Consider the following 24314-nt stretch of genomic DNA (forward strand, 5'->3'; position numbering starts at 1 on the left):
AGGTTTTGCTTGTTTTGGAGTGGATATTTTGATAAAAAAATACAATTTTGTTATTTTCTTTAAGAAATGTACAACTCTGGACTCCATCCTGCAAAATATGCCTTTAAGGGGGAACTCCCAACAAGATCAATAATTTCCACTGAGTGACCAAAGACAGAATCAAGCCCAAGCACACTTCTTTTGATCAGAAGAAATCAATACAGACTAATCTAAATGTTTAATTGGGAATTACAAGCGTGCTCCATTATCTTCTATCTCAGTATGTAAAAGGAAGATTAAACAATAGTTTATGGCCTGATCCTGCAGACACTTGGGGCACCTGTTAATTATATGAGAAGTCCCAGGTCTACAAGCATGACTACGTTTAAACATACTACTTCCCTGTTTTGTAGGGTCAGAATCTTTTTGAAACATACATGAAACATACATGAAAACAACTTTGTCAAAAAATGTCATAGAAATAATCTTGTAAGGGTGCAGCTTAGCAGTGAAGCTTTGAGTAAAACTAAAATAAAAATCAAACCAACATTCTCCTTGGCTGAGGTTACAAGATGCCATTAAGTACTGAAATTGATTTCTGACAGCAGAAGCAATAAAATTCAGAGGGTTACAAATCATGATTAAAGTTGTAAGTGCTGTCAAGCATCAATATTAATGATGGAAGATGATCCAAAGACTCTATTGCGACTTTGGAAGTAATGTTATTTGATTTCTTTGACCTTATTTTCTGTAACATTAGCTTTGGGTTCCAGATTTAATCCAGATCATTCCATCTAAAAATGGCAATTAGAGGAACTAAGTATGTGCCACTGAATGGATTAGAGTATGTTCATGCCAGAAATACAGTTTGGAAAACACCAACATCAAGGGGAAATACGAACAATTTGACATTAAACACCAAATAATAAAACTCCAGAAAAATAGAAAGTAAACGAACAGGCAAGAGTACGTGGCCTGCTAGGCTTTCAAACACAAAAAGCCCCAGTAACAATCCCACCATCAAAGCATTAGTAAAAGCTACAACGAGTTAAAGCCAGAGCAAAGCAGGATAGTAAAGACATCAGCTGAAAAAATGGAAGCCGAAGAGTGGAAACACACAGCAAGATTTTGAAGTAATGCACAATGCAGTACACTTTGATGCAGAGAGACCTTTGTAACACAGGCCACATCTGTTGTCACCAGGATGCCATAAATGACCTCCACCCTATAGTTGGAACAGCAATTTATAACAAAGTGCCTACTTCCAGTTCGTGACATGAGGATGGCAGGCTTTTCCTTCTTTGCTCTCTCTCTCTCGTTTCCTCATCCTCTTCTCGCCTGCCTGCAACTATTTCCTGCATCTCTCAGCTCAAGGATTTAGATCCACTTGGTCCCACAGCCCTACTTGCCTACTGTAGGAACAACACTAAATTCTTTCCTGCTGTGATTCAGCAAGCTGCCCTACAGCAGGTCTATCCCCCAGACCATTCTTCCTACATGTTGACAAACAAAAAGAAAACCAATTCTCTTACTATCAGGGTCCATGTGCAAACTGATCCCTATCTGTTACATCTGGATCTCAGCAGCTGAATCATCCAGTCCAGTGTAAGAACCTCCACATTCAACAGTGGTTTTATCCTGAAGCACAGAACTACAGAAATACCTCTCTCTATTCAGTAATTAAATTCCCTGCGCTCAAGCAAAACCAAAATTTCCCCCTTTCTTCAAGCCTATCCGTTTGTCAAAGTGCTTCCATAATCTTTTCATCGAGAAGATCCATTAATTTTTTAACACAGTTAACACATGGCACTGAACAGAGTTGCTGGCTGAGGCAAACCCTGCTGATTGCCACTACTACTTGTCTGAACATGAAAGCACGCACATAAAAACACAACTGTTATGGTTCTGTGTCATGCTAACAATCTTGTTTCAGCTAAGAACATCACTAAAAGACCCCTGTTTTAAAGTTGAGCCATCCTTGAATGGATCAAGTAAGAATCTATTTTTCCTTCTACATGCTTGATTAAGAATTCACTGGTGCAAACTGAAGACGGATGGGCATTACTGGGTAATGACATACGACATGAAAAACGCCTACCTCAACTTTACTGAGTGTTCTTGCCTCCAGGAGTCAGAACATACCTTTTATAACTTTCTAATTCTACACGGAGAACTGGGTAGTAGAACACGCAGTAGTAGATGTGATTCTGCCTTGTGATTTTTATGTATTTTTTATCAGATCACACATGCAGAACACCCCCACACACTAAGCACAGCATGATCACTATAGCAGCTCCTGCGGTTATTTGTTGGTTGAATAAAGACAAATGTCAACACTTGTTTCTCTATTCTGTTATGACACAAAGAAGATTTCAATATGGACTCTGATCTTCAAGACCTCATGTAGACACATCCAGGTTTAAGACAGAATATTCAGCAAGTACTTCAGGACTGGCCACACAAGTAACAATTGCTGCAGATAACATATTACTGAAACACTGCTGTACCTCGTAAGACTGACTTTCCAAGTATGTAAAAATGCTATGTTTTTTTTTCAGTAACGTGGCCCCGTTCACTGGCTTCAAGTGGGGTGTGATACTGAAGGGGGTGTAGAACTTGCCCTGCGGTCTCCAAGTCATACTGGAATCTCTGTGGGACATCTCACCCAGAAGTGAAATTGAAGAGTGTCTCTCAATGCCCTACATTGCCACTTATCTACCTCCTGCTCCAGGCTGCAGACTCTGCAAAGCCCAAATGAAAGCCATACAGGGACTTCCTCTGCTTAGCAGCAGCAGCACTGTCACTGCACAATTAGGTCAACCACAAGTTACGAAGGCTTTCTTGCAGGGGGACTGGGATGGCTGATTGCAAGAATGTTGCCCATAATCATCAAGAGGGAAAGAGGGGAGTAGCTCATCAGTAAAGAATGTGAGCTTCTTGTTTAACACAAAAGAGATCTTGTCGCTTTAATCTCAATAGGCTGTAACTAATTAGGAAAACACTGAACTCTGAGTTTAGAGGAGTCATATCTGCACTAGTGCAGTTTGATATCACATATATGTACACATTACTCATACAGAATGCCAATGATGGGGAGACAGATAAACCTCACCTGGTTTAAATGCTTATCAGCACTTTCAGAAATGAAGATTTAATTCAACTACTGTAAGCAGCATACTCATTTGGATTACTACTACCAACAACTTTGAACGAGATCAGAATCAGACCTAAGTATTCAAAAGACATATATCCTACCCAGACTTACAAAATCAGTCACCAAACCCCAAGCCATCACTCCTTCCAAGTCCAATGGGCACAGGGCGTAAGTCTTGCCAGACTGTAACTGTTTGCTGTGACCTGTTTTTACAGCACTGCTTGTGGTTTACTGTCACATTCAATAATGAACAGGAACTGTGTATCCAAGAGCATTTTTAAAGAAGTAACTCTTTATTTAACCCCTACATGTTGATGTGACTAATCTGAACCTTACAATGGCTTTAGAGATGCAGAGTGCTGAACTCAGAATTCCTCTGAGTTCTTGCTAAGAGGTTGGTAATTATTTTCTAATTTCTTTCATCACTTGTTCCACTGCCAAAAAAACTTTCTTTTCATGGACCAAAATTGCTTTGCTGCAGTTTGAATGGTCTATCACAATGCAGATGTAAAAAAAAAAAAAAAAATTAAAAAACTTCATGATGTTAAAGAATATCGTTATAATGATCCCAAAGTTACAACATAATTATTTCACTAAAAGTAGTTAAATCTTCTAGCAAGAAAAATAAATGCTGCTTTAATTATTTGTACTGGCAGCAAAAAGGTAGACCATCACAAAGGAAGTGTACAGTTTTTCATGCACTTGGAAGGCGGCTGGTGGCAGAAATGGGAAAAAGATATCATTTATTATGGCAGTGATCAACAGAGATTAACAGAGACAACACAGGATTAGTTTAAGAGTTTCCGCACAGATACGATGTGTGCTGCTAATATTTTACTCATTTTGCTCATTGAACAAAAACACGTACATAGATAAAGGTATTAAAAACCATTCAGTGAGCAGCTGAAGCACAAGATGGAATACAGAATCGGGGGACTTCTATGTATTGCAGTTAAGACACTTCTAATTCAAATATAATTCTTAGCATATTTGAGCCTACATCCATCCTTTCATTTTTTTTAAATTAACAGAAACAAAAAGAAAACAAAATGACCACTCATATATTAACTATAGCATAGGGAATGTGGGAACAGATCAGGCTCCAAGGCACTCCTCTCCCAACTCCTGTAACTGCCTTGCAGAAACTGAAGGCAAGGCCAGGGACTGCTGAGGTGAGGAACCACGCTCCGCAGCTTCAGCACTCCTCCAAAATGAGGATGTAGAGCAGATTAATGTTGGCTCAGCTCATTTAGGTCATAGAATCACAGAATAATTTAATTTGGCAAGAACCTCTGGAGGTCACCTAGCTCAACGTCCTCCTCAAAGCAAGGCTAACTTCCATTTTAGATGAGGTTGCTCAGGGCCTTGAGCATCTGAGTTTTGAGAACCTCCAAGCACCAGGACTCCACAACCTCTCTGGGAAATGCTTAATGCTTCTTCCCATAAAGAACATTTTTTTTTATGCCAGATGGAAAATTTTCCAGCTGCAACTTGTCACTGTCGCAGTCTTATCCTTCTGCAGTGAATCTCAGGAGTAGAGTCTGGCTCCCTCTTCCTTTTCTGTCAGATGCAAAACAGAATTCAAATTCTTCTTACCCTTTTCTTCTGCAGGTTGACCAAGCCCTGTTGCCTTAACACCTCCATGAACCTCTTCAATGCATTCTGCTAGACTCTGCTGCACCTACTCTAGTTTGTCACTATCTTGTTCCACAGAACTCAAAACTGAACCTACTTTTGGACAGTGGACACTGATGTGGCTTTGCGGCAGCCAAATAAAGGGGAGTAATAATTTCCCCTGATCTGTTGGCTATGCTCTTGCTAGTGCAACCCAGTCTGTGGTTAGTGCTTCATCACTGTAAGGGCACGATGCTGACTCACAGAGTTCTGCATGTGACTCCCATAATAGTTATTTTCAGTCTCCTTCCTAGCCTTACGCCCCTTGCTCATGTTTTCCAACAGGTTGTTTAATTGCAGTGATTATTGCTGCTCAAAACCTGCAAAGAAAATGAAATCCACTCCTTGACAAGCTAGCCAATAACAAAAAATAAGACTCACAAAAGACGTGCCTCATTTAGACCTATCATCAGAAAAATGGAACATGGAGTATTATTAGATACACTTTGTGAAACTGCAGCATTTCCGATTATAGAACCACAGAATCATAGACTGGTTTGGGCTGGAAGGGACCTTAAAGAAGATACAGTTCCAACTCCCCTACCATGGGCAGGGACAGCTTCCACTAGACCAGGTTGCTCTAAGCCCCACCAACCTCTCCTTGAACACTGCCAGGGATGGGGCAGCCATAACTTCTCTGGGCAACCTGTGCCAGTGCCTCAGAACTCTCACAGGGAAGAATTTTTTTCCTAACGCCTAACGTAGATCTCCCCTCTGTCGATTTAAAGCCATTGCCCCTTGTCCTGTCACCACATACCCTTGTAAAAAGTCCCTCACCATATTTCCTGTAGGCCTCCTTTAGGTACTAGAAGGCTGCTATAAGGTCTCCCCTGAGCCTTCTCTTCTCCAGGCTGAAGAAGCCCAGCTTTCTCAGCCTGTCTCCATAGGAGACGTGCTTCAGGTCTCTGATCATCTTCATGGCTTCCTCTGGACTCGCTCAAGCAGGTCCACATCCCTCTTATGTTGAGGACACCAGAACTGTACACAGTACTCCAAATGGGGTCTCAGCAGAATAGAGGGGCAGAATCCTTCCTTTGACCTGATGGTCATGTTCCTTTTGATGCAGCCCAGTATACAGTTGGCTTTCTGGGCTGCAAGTGCACGCTGTGGCTCATGTTGAGCTTTTTGTCAATCATTTGATCCCAGGCTAATCACATTTGATCCCAAGCTAATCACAGCTAACCTAGCTACCTACATCTACTCTCCTATATTTGAAAAATAAATGCGATGTGGACTCACTTAGGCTGCCTTATGAATTTGAGGTAGTTAAGCAAGCACTTTTCTTGAGGTTTAACCTCTCTGCTGTTAGTTCATATCACAACACAAAAGTATTGTAACTTTTACAAAAGCTTTTTTGGCAATGGTGTTTCCTATACCAGAGGCAAGACAAAATAGGATCAAGCCAGGGAGTGGGAACTGAAAATACTACTAGTTCCTCCATTTTTTTTCCCATGTACAAGTAACTGTTAAGGTCTGTGCACTAATGTTTGATTTTCCTTTCAAACCTATGCTGAAAATTATTGTGAAGTACCTCTCTCTCAAAACACCACTAAGGTAATAAGACTGTCTGCTGGCTCTTCAAAGACTCAGAGGAAACTTCCACTTCACATAAATGCCTGCTACCCCCTCCTATTTCAGACCTTTATTTTTACCACCTGCCAAAAAAGCAAATAAAAATTTCTGAACTAATGTAACACAGATTTTCAGAAAGGAGAAAATTAACATACTGGACTTTATTATCCCCATTTCTTTTCCACAATCCTTTCTTTAATGACTAAAAAAGCCTCTCTGATGTCTGCAAAGCCCATTTGACCTAGAATGCTGCTGCTATTGCTAAACTGCTTTTCATCCTCTCCTTTTTGGCACTCTCTTGAACCTACTAGTTCCTTGCTTTTATAAAAGTCTTGTTTGGCTGCTCTGACAACTCTACACCATAGCCAGTAACCAGCCTTCCTTATTCAAAGGGATCAGATGTCGCAAAAGCAACATAAAGAGCAAAATGCTCTTTGACAGGAAAAGGATCGTGTGTCAAAGTAGATCTTTCCTTGATTAACTGGAGAACATTGCCACTTGGCTTAGAGAAGGATTGATTTTAAAAAGTGAATCAGTAGTGTGAGTTGTTCATTTCCTTTCCTATACAATAAAGCATGATGGTGGGACTTTCACAATTCCTGGTGTTCACTATCTGAGATTAACAGCAAGCTAGAATGACTCACAAGGTGCTGTCCTGGCTCTAGTCAGTCCTTTAATTAGGTGTGGGAAGAGGGGCATTGTGCCTAAACCCTGAAGTTCAAAAAGCAGACAATGTAGATTAGAGGAGCAGGATAACTTGAAAATATATTTAAGAGCACATAATAGATAGCTTCAGATTTGCACTTCATAAATCATCATGTGTAACATTGGTAACATGCAGTGATCAATAATGGGGCTCTTTGGAGGCTTTGTGGGAAAGGAAAATATAGATCTAAAACCAGGCACTGCCCAATATAATGAACCTGGTAAAGAAATAAACCACTTTCCACATTTTGCTGGGAACTACTAGTCTTAAGTGATAGATTTTGGCAATCAGCACCCTTCACAGAGGTGATCAGCTTCCATTCAAGCACACTGCAGAATCTAAACAAATGGACTGTGAAGGTGATTTTCATGAGCCACCTTAGAGAACACACTCTATAAAATTTCCTGAAAAGCGTATATGGTGTAATGATTAAAACCAGAAATGATTAGTGCACCTATGCAATAAAACAATGTTTTATTAGGTGATTTTTAAGACCACAGAAAAAAGGCCATTTGCTCAACTTTTCTTTTTAAACTTCACCATCTTTATCCTCTGTGCACTCTGTTCTACCAATTCATCCTCTTCCTTAAGTTTGTCTGTTAACAGTTTCATAAAATCTCTACTACAGTTTTGCATTTCTAGCATAATCCAGAGAAAAACATAAAACACTTTTGTGTTGTAATTATACTTTCCTTCCCCAGAGACTAGCTGCCAGCAAACTCAGCAAACAAGAGACAAACAAACCTCACCCTAAACCAAACACACACACTTTTGTGGGATTTAAGAACTCTTTCCATAGTACGGAGACACCATTCCGCTCACAGCTGTGTATTTATGTTTGATTAAAAATTGATTTAAAAGTCAGGAAGTGTGGAAAAGAATCAGGTCAATCTGTAATAAGCTATTACTGAAACCAGTAGGTATTACATAAAAAAAAAAAAAGCTTTTAACAGTTGCTTTCTATTTATGGGGACAAAGTATACTTGCCTTGAGCATGTGGCACTTCTGTTGAGAACTGCTGCACAAATATGAACATACAGTCTTAGTACCTTCCTAACAATGCAGACTTAGGCATTAATGGCAACATTTGGCAGTAATGGCAACAAATACTGGTTTTGCTGAATATGAAAAGCTAAGAGTGAACTCCAGGCTGGAGTGGTGGTTAATAAAATGGGATTTCATCATTCTTGCATATTTTTTTCTTATCCATTCTTGCACCACCTCAGTCCATTCAGATCTGTGATGCTGCCATTCGGTTCCCCCATACATCATTTTCCCTTACATCACCTTCTATCCCTGTGTAGGATAGTATCTGTAGAATCATCTGAAATCAAACAGAGCCCTGAGAAAATTAAATATTTCATGCACAAAGCACCTGTCTAACTTACAATTAGGACCGCACAAAATAACTCCATTTAATTGGACATGCTTCAGCCAAACCACCAATAACATAAATACTTTCACAGAAGTTTTTCAGCAGCTAACTCCAAATTTAGATATGAGAACATCTTCATGCACCTCTGTGCTATAAAGACACAAAGGTGTACTCTGACCTCTTTTGATGCACATTAACTGACTCCTCTTGGACCTCCTGACCAATGGACCTGCTTCCCTCTCCAACAACAGGCTTTACAGTACACTTAGGCTGGTGGTTTACTTTGGCAATTAGATTTCCAAAAATATTTTAACCCAAAAGACCATGCTTCTTTTCTGAGTTTAGCTATACATTTTACTGAACATTCACATTCAACTACTCTGCTATCACATTTCTCACAGCTGTAAGATGTCCAATGATGTTAATAAAAGTATATACCTGGAGCAACACTGCTTGGGAATACCTGAACACTTCTCATTATTATGACATTCTGCCTTCTGAAACTGCCCAGCAAAGAAAGAATTGTTCTTGCAGACAACAAAACTGAGGACCAGAGCACCTCCTGAAGATCTTGTGTGAGACAGGTACCCTTCAGAGGTGCATTGTACCATTTTGAAAGGACATTTCCTACGCGCTCTGAAGAGCAGACTTCCCTGGTGGGATGAAGGCAAATCAAGAGCAATGAGGCCAGGACAGTGAATGCCAAGCACATTTACCACCTAAAACACTGCCAGGCACTGTGGGCTATGCTAGCAACAAAGCACCATAAACACAGTGAAGAATCCCATTAATTAATCCCATTCCATACAATTGGTTGTATGGAAGGATGGTAAGAGACAGACTTCTCTTCTGCTAACACAGACCTAGCCAAGAAATCACTGCATCGGGCAAGAATCAACTGCAGGGTTATCAAGAACTCCACTGCTGGCTCTGGCCATGAGGTTATCTTTTTTAGCAGTGAGCACTAAAGCTCTCCCTGGGAGCCTGATAAGGAGGGGACTATTCAACAGGTACAGAACAAAGTGCTCACAGGAGAGCTCTGCTGTCATGCCACCACTCCTCTGATAGCAGAAGGACTAGATCAGATTATTTCAGATATATGCAGAGATGGAATACTTAAGTCAGAGCTGGATTTGGCCTGTTCTTTCCTAGTCCTCTTGTGAAGTCAATTATCTCATCAATCGTGCTTTGCCCTGGGGCTCTCTTTCCCTATTAACTTGAAGAAATGCAAACATGCAAGAGTGGTAACTGGATGTTATGCTCTGTACTGATTTTCAGATAGTAAAATGTTAGAGTGTCATCTCTGGTGCTATGGTGAACAGTAGCCTGATGCAAGAAATGGGTCACCACCTGAACACCCACTTGGAATAAATTTTCCTCTTCCGTATTTTGTGCTGTTGGCATCAGATCCTGCTTACACTTCAGTAGCTGGGTTTTGCCACTGACTTCAATGGGAGCAGGATTGGACTGCTCACTGATTAAAATGCAAAGCTGCAGGTATCTCCTGCATGGGATGAATCCCCGCAGGGAAAATTTGTCTGCATTTTTATTCATCTGAAGCATTTTAAGGCTTTCATTTACACAGTTCATTCAATAATAATGTGCATGCTGTATAATGGGGTACCTGATTAAGCATGCTTAAGTGCTTTGTTGGATCAGGGCCATTTCTAGAATTTGAAGGTTCGGTATGATCATACCCTCAAAACAGACAAGCTAGTTCGGGGAATTTTTCACCTGAGTTAATGGGCTTAATTAGGATCAGCATAAAAGGTAATTTTTCCTACCAGAAATTTGGTAATGTCTTTGAGTTTCTTTCTTTTTAGCCTCAGTTCCTACAGAAATTAGATTTGAGAAGGTCACCCTATTGTAGGTTTGTAAGTCTATGAAAGCCTCCAGTAACTTTTAAACTGGCTGACAACTTCTGAATTAGTCCGGAAAGATACAGTCTAAAGTTCAGTCCCAAAAGTTTCAAAGGGCAGAACAAGGAGACTTTCTTCATATATGTGCTGACAGAAAAGCTCATTCTCTATTATCTACCAGGGATACCTGAGGGAAGGATGTTGTGAACAATAGCAAAGTTTCAAGAGGGTGGTGGGGTTTAGGTACCAGAGAACTGAGTTATTAAAGTAGAAGTCTAAAAGAAATGCTTAGGGAATTACTTGTTGGGGTCAGGGGAAGGTAGGAAGAAGAAAACAAAGAAGGGGAAAAAAAAAAAGGAAAAATTCCTAAAGTCTAACATCATTTTGCTTCTGAAAAGAAGATGTTGAAATTTCTAGGAATTTCTCCCCCATCTATTTTTTTCCCTTTTTTTAATCTATTATTACCCTTTACTATCCTCTTTTCTTCCCCTTATTATCCCCCCCCCCAAAAAAAAAAAGGCAAGGGTTGTGTCCAGAAAAAGTTTTAGCAGGTGTGACTGGCCACTGTTCAACTTTGTACGGTATAATTTGTACAGTAATGCTCAAACATTAAACATTATTTTCATTCTCTTGACTGCTCATAACTTCAGCAAGAGATTTTAGAACTCTCCTCTCACCTCAGAGTAGCCCTATCAGACCAGCACAGAATCAAGCTGTGATTTAACTCTTCACATTACAGCACCTAAATTTAAAGACTTCTGTCTCCATAGCTTTCAGCCTGCTCCTTTCCTCACAGGCACTAATTCAACTCTGTGGAAAAACCACAAGGAGTTTCCCTGTGTGAGGATTTTTTGTGCAAAAAAATGCAATCAATACATTGCTAAAGCCTTGCTATTAGGAATGGTGACAAGTATTTAATGTACCCCGAAAGTGAAAAAAAGCTTTCTTAGTACCTGAGTACAGTCTGTGTCCTTTGTAAGAGCAGACTGAAGACAAGTGATTTTATTTGAGGAACACCTGAAACGCATTGATTAGCTTGATGAATACAGAACAGGAAAGCTGCCAGGTACAGAGGAAGCTGGGCATGTCCACAGGGGAGTGGAGAAAACAAATTGCAGTATATGCATGCTTTTTTTTTTTAATGTGTTCATTTAGAAAACTGGACACTTAAATCTCTAAATTTCTTTAAGTGATTGCTCAGCTAACCGGCATATTGTTTTCGCTTTCTTAAAGCAAGCAGGAAAGGGTTTTAAAAGGTAAAAAAATATACTTTAAAGTTATAAATTATCAATAAAATGTTTACATATGTTTTATTTAATTGAAACAAGATTTATTGGGGGGGGGGGGGGGGGGGATGGGGGGGGTGTGGTGGTGGTGTGTGTGAAATCCTCTTTTTGGGGAGAAAGCAGGATACCTGATAAAAAAGAACTATGTCACTTCTGAGCTAACATGTCCAAGAGACTGGTAGTACCCAAACAGGGTTTCAGAATAAAACCAAAATATCAATGCATTCATGCAATAGTCCCCAAAGTCATATCTACTTCCAGCAACACTAGCAGGTGATACAGGCTTAGCCTTCTACAGCCCTTAGCAGTCCACTGTAAGGCCTTCTGTAGAACAAATCAAGTATGAGTCTGTTTAGCTTCCAAATTGCTTCATCGCTTACAAGTAGAAGCCAAATAAAGACAGTTACCATGTTGACCTTAATGCTAACAGATTAGTTTTTATTACAGTAGTTCTAATTCTATAATTCCTCATAATTCTTATAATTTATGAAGTATAAGAATTCTCAAATTCTTACATTCAAGTCTTGACTGTTTCACTTATACACACACCTTAGAGAGTTGTGGCATGTTTTCGCTTAGTTATGGAAAAAATATTGAAAATATTTCGTCATTAATTTTCATGTTTTTACAAATGAAAAAGGATTTTCCCCTTCAGTTTTTAACTTCTCAAAGAAAAAAACTGACAAAAGAAACAATCACGGGAGAGACAAGAACTAAAATGGTAACCTACATGTTGTAAAAATCAGGTATCGATAATTTTCATTACACGCTTTAACTGAAAAAAACTCTTGTTTTGTTTGCTCTAATATGTAAGCAGATACTCCACTCCCAGTCCTTCACTGCTCATGGGAGGTTACCACACATTTAGCAACTTTACCTTCACCTTTTAACCACAACAGTGTTAAAAGAAAAAAAAATTGTCTGTCTTAGTCCTCCTTTCTCATTCTTTCCTTGGTCTTCTTTTGTTTTAGGTCTTTGTCCTCCATTACACCCCACCTTTGCTTATGGTACAGTAGGTTGGAAAGTAGTTCTTTCATCCATGCCAGGAACCAATTATGGAATCCACAAAAGGAGCTGACAAAAGAGACTCTGTCTCTGCTCTCAGCCTTTTGCTCCCTCAGGCCCTAAAACCCAGAAGTGAATGTGCATGGCCAGAATTCTCAATTTCTTAGAAGAAAGCAGGCATGCATTTTAGTCAGTGTTTACTGGCTAAGAAGTGGTAATAGGAAAAGCTGAGTACAAGCACCTCTAAAGATGGATAAGCACTTTGGTATGGGTGTTATCACCTACCTGGAACAGAGAATACAAAAACTTTCAACAGTTTGCTTTATGTAGCTCCCTGTGCATTGCCCGCATTTGAACCTGTAGGATCTCACACTACAAATTTCAATGCCATTTCAAATGCCAACCTTCCAGTTTGATCTGGCCAACACATAATGTGTAGCTCAAGCGTAACTTCAAATGCCTACCCAGGATTAAAGTTCTCACACACACACTCACACCACATGCATGTATTTGGATGGACACAGATGTTTAGTCCAGCTTGGTACTGATAAACCATAAGTGTCTCTATTTGTATGGGTGTGATGGTTTCTTCATGTTCAATGTTTGAGTACAACGGAGTATGTTTAAGATGAGTTATCAAAGGTACAGCTCACATAATTAAACTGCTCTTATTTTAACTAAGGAAGAGGAAAATAGGGAATTTGGTTACACTTAGAATAAACTTTCACAGTTTATCCACAAACTACTTGGATTTCAGAGCTGGCTGCAAGGGCATTATAAGAGAAATGTCTTTACATTTAGCCAGGATGGGAAAAGCGACGTTAAGATTTATTCCACAGTCTATGAAATATGTAAATGATCACTTAAACCCCTAAATAACAGGAAATGAGGCTAGAAAGGCTATTTAATTTACTGAAGTCTAGTCCCATATAATGTAACCAGAAAATAATTTGTTATATTCAATGGAACTGTGCTCCCTTATAATAGGACTGATTTCTTGTTCAGAGTCTGCAGAATCACAGGTATTATTTCCAATACAGGCAGCAGCAGAGTGAACACATGAGTGAATACAAAATACCCCCTTTTCAACTGGTGTTACCTTTATCCAAGACTGAATCACCTGCTTCAGAACTTTCTCAAGGCATGAGAAAATGAATCAGATTTGTTGACCGAAACTTATAATTTTCTTATTAGAACTGAACAGGAAAAAAAAAAAAAAGTCAAACCAAAACCAACAAACTTTCATGTTCAAGGAACATTCAAGGGATATAAAGGACTCAGTAGTTGATACCTATTCAGTATGTTATTAACTTCTAAAGTAGTTCATTCTTGCTAATGGGCTTGGTCCTTTCAACAGTCATTTACCACTTGAAGTCAGAGCATTACAGAAGAATATGCAATAATCAAGGAATAAAGAGCTGATTTTTGCATAGAAAAATACAGGATCACCTTTCCCCTTCTCCACTTCAGCAAAAATCAGCAGAGCTTATTATGTGTAAGCTCTTCTGGATAAACAAAGAATTAACTACGTCACATTGTGTTCTCTCAACTTCTTATGAATTTTAACAGTGGACTCCTCTAGCCATAGAAAAGGTGCAATACAGAACCTTATCTGTGTACCATATACGAGATACCTGAATGAGAAATGTGTAAATAGTTACAGCAAGTTTGTCTCACTGTCCTTGAGGGGGGAGCTCATAGTTTTGCAGTGACATTAGAAAACAACATGGCTGTAATTTTCAAGGGATGGAATAAATTACATTCTGTCTTCTAAAATAACATGTATTTTAGTACGGAAAGTTAAATGGTGCCTACTGCATGTACTAAATATATATTGAGAGTCACGGCAGTGACTGGAAGCCAAGTACAGAAGACAGAACTGGTGTCTTATATGCACACACACGGCCCAACTCTCACAAAGAGGCACTTTTATACTGGGATGGAACAATAAAGAGAGCTTAAAATGGATGTAAACTTAAATGATGAGTGTATGAGAACCACAGCCACAGAGTTTACTTTATAAATACAGAATACAGGGACAGATGATGGGCATATGATAGATTGCATGGCCATATGTTTAAATGCATTGTAGGTCTTTGCAATTCATCATACAATTTGGACTGGATGAATTCTATACCAATCACTCTCCCCTGGCACTTATTTGAGCACTCTAGATGCCATAGACACCTTTAAATAGTTCCAGTTAAAAATGAACAAAAAAAGGAGAAATTATTTTTTCCATTCATATATTCAGAATATTTTCTCCATATTTTACCTGCCCAGAAAAAATTTTAGTTCTGGACCAGTAACATATTTTCTAAAGATAAAAATGGAATGAGTTCAAAGTTTAATATTCTACAGCCTTGTAGCTTAAAATGAAAAAATCCAGCTGCTCAGTGAGAAAGACAACATTCATTTCAATCCTCAAAGATTTCAATCTTAAGGGGAAAAAAAAGAAAGCACTGCATGTAGAAAAGACATTTAAGGATGTTTGGAGAGTCTCTGAATTCTAGATTTGAGCCTGTGAATGACTGAAGTGATGGTAATGAAGTCATTTCTCTGTGAAAGAGGATAGATACTAACACAATCTGCTCATGCTTTTAAAATGCTAAAACTCAAGCTGATAAATCTTTCTAGCAGAACATGTCTTCCTATACTGGCACTAAACCTGACCTACTCCTGTGCACTTTTTTGAAGCACAGACACCAGCCATATGCACTAATTTCCACACCTTGGACACAGCTACCATAAATACACCAGCAATATCCATGTGATGTAATAACCAACCCAACATGCCACCACCCTTTGCAAGAACGCCTAGAGCAAAAGTTTGAGATTACGTCTGGAAGATGCCAACACTGTGGCATCACCTCCAAATATGATTTTACCTTAATTTTCCTATTTGTAATGAAACCGATTAAAAAAAAAAAAAAATCAAGAAAAAAACAGTTATTTTTTCTTTTTGGTTGCTGAACAAAACGACTCAGTAAATTCTGCTTAATTTCATGGCACACTTAAAGAATTGAAAATCTTTGTGTAAGTGCGGTATCTATTAGCTTACAACTTTAGTATTATTCCTCCTTGCTTACCTACTGCAGATGCGTGACAACATCGGCTCCCTCTGGTGGTCAACATAAAAAAGCATTTATACGGTCATTCAGTAAAATCTGTGCACCAGGAAACTGAATCTGTTTCCAATTCACTGGATTTCATAGGAGTTGAGCCCATTCATCAGGTGTCAGAATGGGTTTAATCATAAATTATAAATCTATCCTTATTTCCTATGAGCACTGAACGTCACTGCCATCGAAGTCATAATACTGGAATTTGTTTTGATTTATAAGCTATCTATGCATTTACTTGTCCTGAAAGGGCTCAACAGTATTTTTCAGTTTGGGGTTTGTTTTGTTTTTTTTTTTTGTTTATTTGTTTTTCACCCAGATACCTTGCCATAAAGGACAGCAATGCTGTTTGCTAGTGCAGATAAATCCTGAATATATTAAATGTGTTTCTTACTAACTTTGGTAAGAGCATTTTGATGAAAAATTGCACTATAGTAGTCAATTTGTTACCAACTTCTCCATGACATTTTCATTACACTTCTAGTGTGTCCATGGTTAAAATAAAAGGAGTAAAACCAGTGTCCTTTCACATCAATGCTAATCTAAGACTCCACCAAACTGACCTAAACTGACATATCTTCTTCTCATTGGAAATGACAGAAGAACTCTCATTCTCTTCCAGAAGCTGAATCGAGGCAACATGAGAAATCCTGGGTCGAAGCCTAGAACAAGTGGGGATTCCCCAACTGCAACTCAGCATTGAGCTGATGCTCATGAACCAAACTTCCAGCAAGTTCATATTCCCACAAACACACTTTGTTTAAGCACACACACCATTAATGAATTTACAGTTGTGAAACAGAGTACCTATGCAATTCCATTGAACAGATTTGGATTTTATGAGTGTCACTGAAAGGTCTTTCCCACACTGTATATAATATTGGGAGGTTTTAAACATACTAATATTAGAAGTATAATTTTTTTCTTCTTTCTTTCTTCTCTTAAAGTTCTGTTCAATACTGTATATACCTGGCACTTATGAAACAGAGGATATGAACTGGCATAAGAAAGGAATTTCTTTTTTTAGTTCAGAAATGGAGTGCTAGAGCTGGCTAGCTTAAACTGGTCATTAAAATATTTTACACAGGAATTTTACAGAAAATGATAATCCCCATAAACATACTTTTAGAGGCAACTTTTGCATTTTAATTAGAAATAAAACAAAACAAAGAACAAAACAAAACACAACAAAACAAACAACCAAAACCAAAACCAAAAACAAAACTAAGTTAAGGACAAGTAAGGAACTTTTTGAGTTTTTACCAAGAGTATTTATAGGACTTTGAGCAGACCACCTGAAAGCAGAGCTTTTTACAGCAAACTTGTCTGCTCTGTGGAGAGGGATCATAGTATTCCTTGAAGGCAAGGAAACTTTCATCAAAAATCTTATTTTGTTGAAAACTCGAATGTCCTTTAAGCTAAACTGGTGCCAATGCAAAGAACTGCTTTTACAATACACTGTACTTCTACATTGTACACAATGCAAGAAGCTTTGTTTCACCACTTCATTATGCCATTTTTATACTAGTCTGAACTCCACAGGGCATGTAACTCTATGGAGTTACAAATAGGATGTAAATAGAGTAATAAGAATGGGTAAATTAGGTTCTTAATCTTCACATTGTGAACACCTACTAAGTTTTTTTTTTAAAGAGAAGACTTACAATTAAACCATTGTCCTGTCTTAAGAAGCTATTACAAAGTACCTGGCAGCGCAGAGAGTTCAATTCTGCTCCACTTTTATTAGAAGACCCTTAGGGTATTAAGTATACTTTCTGAAGCATCGCTTACAAACTAACATGTTATATTTGTATTAAAAACTGTCAAAACCCTTTCTAGTCATGTTTCGCATTATCCATAGGAATGCTTTGCTTTCTTGTTCTCCATTTTGCCTACCTGGAAAGGATTCAAGATGAACATGATTATCTGCTTGAGGGTAAAACAATAATTTTTCATCATTTAAATTAGAGTTATGTATTGCAACTCACTCATTTAAATAATATAAATGTCTTAAATCACCGTACATGTGAGGTCAGAATAGTTCTGGGTGTGTGCACCATTGCAACTCATAAAACCCATGTTTATAGTTCAGAATGATTAAAAATACATGTCTTACAGGCCTTTCACATAAAGGACTTTCTTCAGCACAAATAAGGTTTCGGTAAGTACAATCCTATAGTTGATATTTTAATTATAACTCGCTGAGTATTCCTAGTACAACTGTAAAAAGCAGACTTGTGGAACAAGATATATCTTGAGCAAACAGTGTTTGCATCTTTTGATACAGAAATAGAACACACACCTTGATTTCCACAGGATATCTCCATCATCAAGATAAAATTACTCATATTAAGCATCAGGATGAAAGCAGAAGTAAAGCCTATGAATCAGTGCATTTGGTAGTGGTTCTTAGTATTCCTTTTAGGCCCCTTACAGATCCAACAGATCTGTTTCTTTTTTCTTGGCAGCTTGATTAATAGCCAAGATATAGAAAGAATCTTGCACTTCAACTTGACTAAGCCATGCCCAGTTCTTGTTTTGTTCCAAAGGAACAAAACATATTGAGTGAAAGAAAAATAGAATATGTTAGAGAATGTAAAATGTTGTACCTAGGCTAATAGAAAAAAAATGAAAAATGCTTTTAGGAAGTTTTCATTAAATCTCTAAACAGTATTGAAAGTAAGACACCCCATCCCAAAACACAATCTTTGCAAACCCAAATCAAATTCAACATGGCTTGAAATAAAAAGAATCTTTTGAAAAAGAATAGACAAATGTGCAGATAACCTTTCTCAGGCTGACATATAGATTTATGTAACACAGCATTCAGTTCTGGAGCATACATCTCACAAATGAGTATGAACCACAGCCAAAAATAATCAATAGTAATTAAAAGAGAATGTGCAAGTTTAAAAATAAAGGAAGCCAAAATCTCAGTCAGAAAAAAAAAAGGTTCTTTTCCAGCAGGGGAGGAAGGAAGGCAACAGAAGAATCAGGGTAGCAGAGGCAATAGAAGGTTCAGAGGTATGAAGATCGTAAGAAGAGGCAAGGTCTGTCAGACTCGCTTGGTATATGAAGGGAATGATGCACAACAGTAAACTGTTGGGGGAAAAGAGTAAAAGGATAAAATTATAAATATTGTGTAGGTGAAACAGCAGAATGGCTAAGATGCTTAGTAACAATAAAGAATCAGACATCCAAAGGAAGTGGATACATGCATTAAAATCCAGCAGATGCTCTGAGATTAACTCCCTTAGCACAAACTAACTCAATCCCAAAAGCACAACACACCTACTGATATGCAACATGTCTATGAATTCTTCTTTACTTTGCCTGAATTTTCATTCTCCAGAAGGTACAAGACAGATGATGTAGGAAACTCCATTCTTTAGCCTCAAATCAGGCTGGATGAATAGATGGAGTGATGGTGGTGCTGTAAATCTCCTAAGTCACGCTTACAAGTTTTTTGCTTTAAAGACCATCTCCAAGAGAAAAGGCTGGGTCACTTCACAGATGCCTTCTGACACAGTGCACTATGAGGAACACACAAAATTACCTATGCAGCAGCCTGCAGTTCTCGATTAATTTAGAACCACAGGCAAGAGAATGCAGTTTCCTCTCAGTGAGTTTCTCTACCTATTTTTGCTTCAGGTTAACAAAGTCCAACCCTTAGAAAATATCCCTAATGACTGTGAAAGACTGAAGAAATATGACTGAATTGCTTGTGAAATTGTCACACCTTTTGCCAAGTGGCTTGTATTACCTATTAATATATCAAGGATACAGTGAAAAACATTAAAAAATAGATAAGAGGGCAAGGCTCCTTCCCATTAACCTGCTATTATCCATCAACTAGTAGCAGACATGTCATCTCTTTGAAACAACCAGTAAATGGTTATACCTATTCCTTCATCCTTTTCAGATTTTCTGGTTAAGTGATGATTGATTATTTTGATCTATAGTTAAAACTAAAGACAGGTTCAAACCATGATTTCACTTCTATAAGGACAGAGCACATTCTGAAATTTAAAAATCAAACAGTTGTCAAACCCTTACCCAGTGCGAACCCTGAATTCACTAGCACTTTACCCACTGTCAGAGTGGATCTCGCTCTAAAAGAAGGTGACTTTTTTATTATTTTTCAAACAGCTTTTAATTTCTTAGTGCAATTCTTAATGATAGCTCATAATAAGTGAAATAAACGGCTAAGCATGGGTTCATGGGAATATTGCAGTTATTCTAATTAGTTAGTTGAAAATGTTTCAAGGCAGCATGTTTTAATTGCTTGCCCAGGTGCAGCAATCTTTCAGTGTGTGCATTCTTTACCTGAGGTAAGTAGCACAGAGCTTGCTATTGACTCACTTAGTGGGAACTTCACAAACTATGTGACATAATAAAACACCATGCAACAGAGCTGACAATCTCCATTTCTGCATTCCCAAAATGCAGTTAGTCTTAGAATCACAGGTCATGAACAATCTGATTAGTAAGACAGGGAAAGAGATAGGATCCCATATCATTTTAGACATGTATACAACATGCAGCTAAGGGTCTGCCAGACCTAAAGTTAAGAGGAAAGGTCATGTAATGAGAACAGAAAGATTAAAAACTATGAGAAACAGCTGTACTCTTGCTTTGTAGAAAAGACTCTCACCATTAGAGTCAGAAAAGCTCAAGTACCTTACTAAAAGCCCTATTCATGAATGACTTACACTCTATATAAGTTTGGAAAACTCCATGAAGAGTGACTATCACCATCCTCTATGAAATCAAAGTTCCTCAACACGGGTTTCGCAGAGCACAGTGGAACAACTGTGTATTTGCTGGGAAGGAGCAAGGGGTGAAGCACAATGCCCCACAGACAGTGGCAGATGGTACGGAACAAGAACTTAAAACTCCACACGATTACAGAATTTTAATTTCTGACTTGGAATTTCATCTTGTGAAAGATAAACTGCTGCTGACAGTCACCCACTCAGTGAAGGAAGACTGCAATCCTCATCTGAGAAAGCTGTTTTAAGAGTGATTTTTAGAACAAACATGCTTTTCATCAATAGCTAGCATCAGTAGCTTATCCACTTTACCACCTTGTTCTATGAGAAAACACACTTACTGAGGTTAGTTAGGAAGACTGAAAACTGTTGCTCTTTGAATCCACCGCCAAAGTCCTATTTGCACTGCTTGAGGCATTCTCAGGCAATAAAAAACATCATTGCAAAACTCTGTTCTTATACTGCTCAATCACTACAGTATCTAAGCACCTTTCAGAACGGCATTAGGCAATATAATTAGCATCTGTCATACATGCTGCTTTCTTTCATGGGTACATCTACACGCATTTCTCTTGTGTAAATCTATATACGCATCTTTATCTAGGTAGAGCACAGTGTAATTATAAAGCTCAAGTTGTCCCTCTTCGACACTCATGCTTTAAGTCTAAAGTAAGTATGCACTAAGCACCATTCTTTTGCTCTCGGAGAATAATAAAAGCTCATGCTAGGTTTCCAAGTACAAGCTTCATCAAATCCTTTCAGCTGGGATATTGTGCTTAAGAGCAAACGATCAGGCTGATAAAATCGGGGCTGCATTGATTAAAGGGTATTTGATCACCAAAGTAGATCAGAAAAGCATTGCAAAATAACAGTGGTAGAAACTCAAATGAAGCATAAATATTAATGAAAAGAAGGCCACAATGGATTTTTAATAAAAAAAATATTTTAGGGAAGCTGATGGTATCTAGAAAAAAAAAAAAAAAAAGGTTTTAAGTATGATACGGTTTCTGTGCATATGTGAGTAAAAATGAGTTAGGGTTAATCCTCAATTAGAGTCAGGTTTTCTGTTAGCATGATCTCCTTAATTTCCTTCTTTTCCCACCAATAAAACTTGTCAATCTGTATTTCCTCAGCACAGATTTGAAAATAATGCTACAGATTTCGCGGTTGTCCAACGACACCACACCAACATTCATGTAGCAGAGAACTGCTACCTGCAGATTAAGTTTGGTAAAGAAAATGTCCTGGAAAAAGTTTTGTCAAGTAACAGAGACATTTCTCTATACCATGGTTAGGAAACACCCTCCTGACCTTCAAAGGAAGCGTGTTCATGAGAAGCCATAACATGCAGAGCTTCACTGTCTTTACAGGATCTACATGGGTGTGCAGGGCAAGCCCACAGGGAACACAATACGTGATCAAAGACTTGGACTGTGTACAAAGATTTAAAGACAATCAATGGATAAGCACAAAAAAGTAGTATGAAAACATGCTTTTCACAAATACACAAGGATGTGGAAAGGAGCGTATTTCTTTGTCTGATAACTGTTATGCCACAAAGGGTAGAATCACACAAAAGACTACCCAGAGATGGCAAGGAAGATGTACCCATTAGGACAGGAAGGCCTTTAACAACATACACCTCTTGTAAATGGTTTAATTTTGCTACGGCAAACACCCTGCAGTTTTCAACCTAGACTGACAGACCTACAGACTCTCACAGGAATTCTTACCTGGAGAGACAGAAAACACGTTAGTCCAGAAAACCAAACACGGACAACTAATACAAGAGAACAGCTTTTTGCTTCCAGCTGCACAAAGTCACAAGGTTTGATGGTTGTTTTTAAATATTTCCATACAGTGGCCAGGTATCATCCAAAAAAAGTGTCTCCAAACAAACATTTTGGTTACTTTGTATTAATTAGTTACACTGCATTGGACATTTTAGAAAACAACAGGCTAGATAAAAAGGGAAAAAACAGACATGTATGTCTAGACAGCAGAGAGGAAAGTCTGGAAAAGCTACCCCTGACAGTAACCATCAAAGGAGTGGAAATGCAAATACATGTATTTTCAAACATACGTTTAGGTACCAGCTCTGTTGGTGCTGTAACATCTGCTTCTGTGTAACACACTGTTGGATCCACAATGTCTCTGTCAGGAGGAGGGTAAGGTGGGGGTGGGGGGATCACTAACTGGGGTGGACCTCGGGTGGTGCTAGCTCTAGGAGGCTTTTGTGGCACCTGCCGTCCATCACCTACAGGAGGATCAATTGACTAGTTACTTCACTGCAAGATAATGAATATTTCATTAATTTTCCTTGTTTAATTGTTATTTTTATTGAAAATTACTATTTTCAAACACACATTGATATTCCCTTACCCACATCCAAAATCTCTCTGGATCTAAATCTGCTCTTATTTACCCCAAATAATTAAGGGAGAAGGAAAAGCTAGGTCTCTTTTAAACCAATAGCAACAGGACCAGAATCGAGCATGGGGCCTATGTGCACATCGCAACTGACAGTTAAAATCACAGTTTTGGCAGACATAAAGAAGGAGAAAAAAAGTTCAATTAAAAAAAAAAAAAAAAAGAAACAAGCTATGTAAGGAAATGTGAAAATGTGGTTTATTTTTATCTTCTTAAGTGCCAAACTGCCTGCATTTGTTGACCTCTAGGATACTTTACATGACTGTTTTCCTGACTCTCAGAGAGAAAGAGGACGATACTTAGGTCAGTATTTTGAAATATCTTGACAGGTTTTTCTTTCCTTTTTCTGAGTAGGTTTTTTATTATTTTGACATTGTAAAGATGATTAAGTTGTTTTTTGCAAATCAGTGTTTAAGTTATCAAAAGAAATACTCATAACTTTGGCTGAGAGCTTATTTAAATACTATGTTCAAGCACTAAATAAATACTTCCAACTTTGCACTATACACTGGTAACCATTTGCAATGTTAAAAACCTCCTGTTAGTTTCTAGTGTACAGACATAGAGCTACTACAATTTGGAAAGTCCTTAGATGCTGCAATTACACTGAGGAACCATGACTACCTGCTCATTCTGCTCTCATACACTAACTCAGGCATCTGCTATCGTCACTGCTGAAAACCTCTGGTCTGATCCATTCTGGTCATCCCTATACTCTAAAGCTCATGCTCTCGTGCTGCTCAAAAGTGAAGCAGAACTGAGAGGGAGGAAAAAAGATTAAAACATTATGATTTTCTAGCTAGTCGCTAGCTTCCAGAAATTCAAAACACAAATTAATTCTGGCAAATGTGCAGACTCCTTTTTACTGCTTTAAGAAAACTGAGCACAATAGTTCAGGGTCACAGTAAGTGCTTCAGTATTGAATACTGAAGTGAATTTGCCAGTTTGAGAGTATTTTTGGTAAGATCTTTTGCTTTGATTCATGTAGCTAACTTGAGAGATACATAGGTAGCTATAATCCTTTTTCCATCATGTGGCTGCCTGTTTCTTGCAGCACATTTTCCCTTCACTACAGTCTTCCTTTTTTTTTACAGCTTTTCTCTCTTCTCTCAGAGCCATCTGTGCTTTCTCATTGTTTTCCTGCAAGGACCCTGAAGAGAGGCTGTTTTACCAAACTTCCCTTGCTGTTAACATTTTTTTTTCTTGTTAATGAACGCATTCATTCAAGAAAGTAGCAGAAAATGTACAGAAAAAATCTGAAGATAGGGCTACTGTGGGAAAGTTCTTTGTTGGTATAAAATAATAAGGCTCCATTAAAGTAAATGATACTCCAGAATCCTACATCAGCAGAGTCTGTCCAGCAAGCATTTATATACACAC

General features: G+C 38.3%; 1 protein-coding gene across 11 annotated transcripts in view; it reads right to left on the reverse strand.

The window, feature by feature from the left end:
* The window catches only part of COBL (cordon-bleu WH2 repeat protein), a 164026-nt gene that overhangs the window by 25751 nt on the left and 113961 nt on the right, over positions 1 to 24314 (reverse strand). For 7 of the 11 annotated variants that reach the window (XM_057428765.1, XM_057428766.1, XM_057428762.1 and 4 more), the window contains one exon: positions 22588 to 22761. The exons of 2 other annotated variants lie outside the window; for them this stretch is intronic. In XM_057428765.1, the coding sequence (XP_057284748.1) occupies positions 22588 to 22761 (174 nt within the window). Of the gene's footprint in view, positions 1 to 18519; positions 18832 to 22587; positions 22762 to 24314 lie in introns of those variants that run through there. 2 more of the 11 variants (XM_057428769.1, XM_057428772.1) reach the window with 1 other exon arrangement.

Source organism: Pezoporus wallicus, unplaced genomic scaffold (genome assembly GCF_028554395.1).
Source record: "Pezoporus wallicus isolate ANWC-B61680 ecotype Strahan unplaced genomic scaffold, APGP_CSIRO_Pwel_v1 contig_6658, whole genome shotgun sequence".
NCBI lineage: Eukaryota > Metazoa > Chordata > Aves > Psittaciformes > Psittacidae > Pezoporus > Pezoporus wallicus.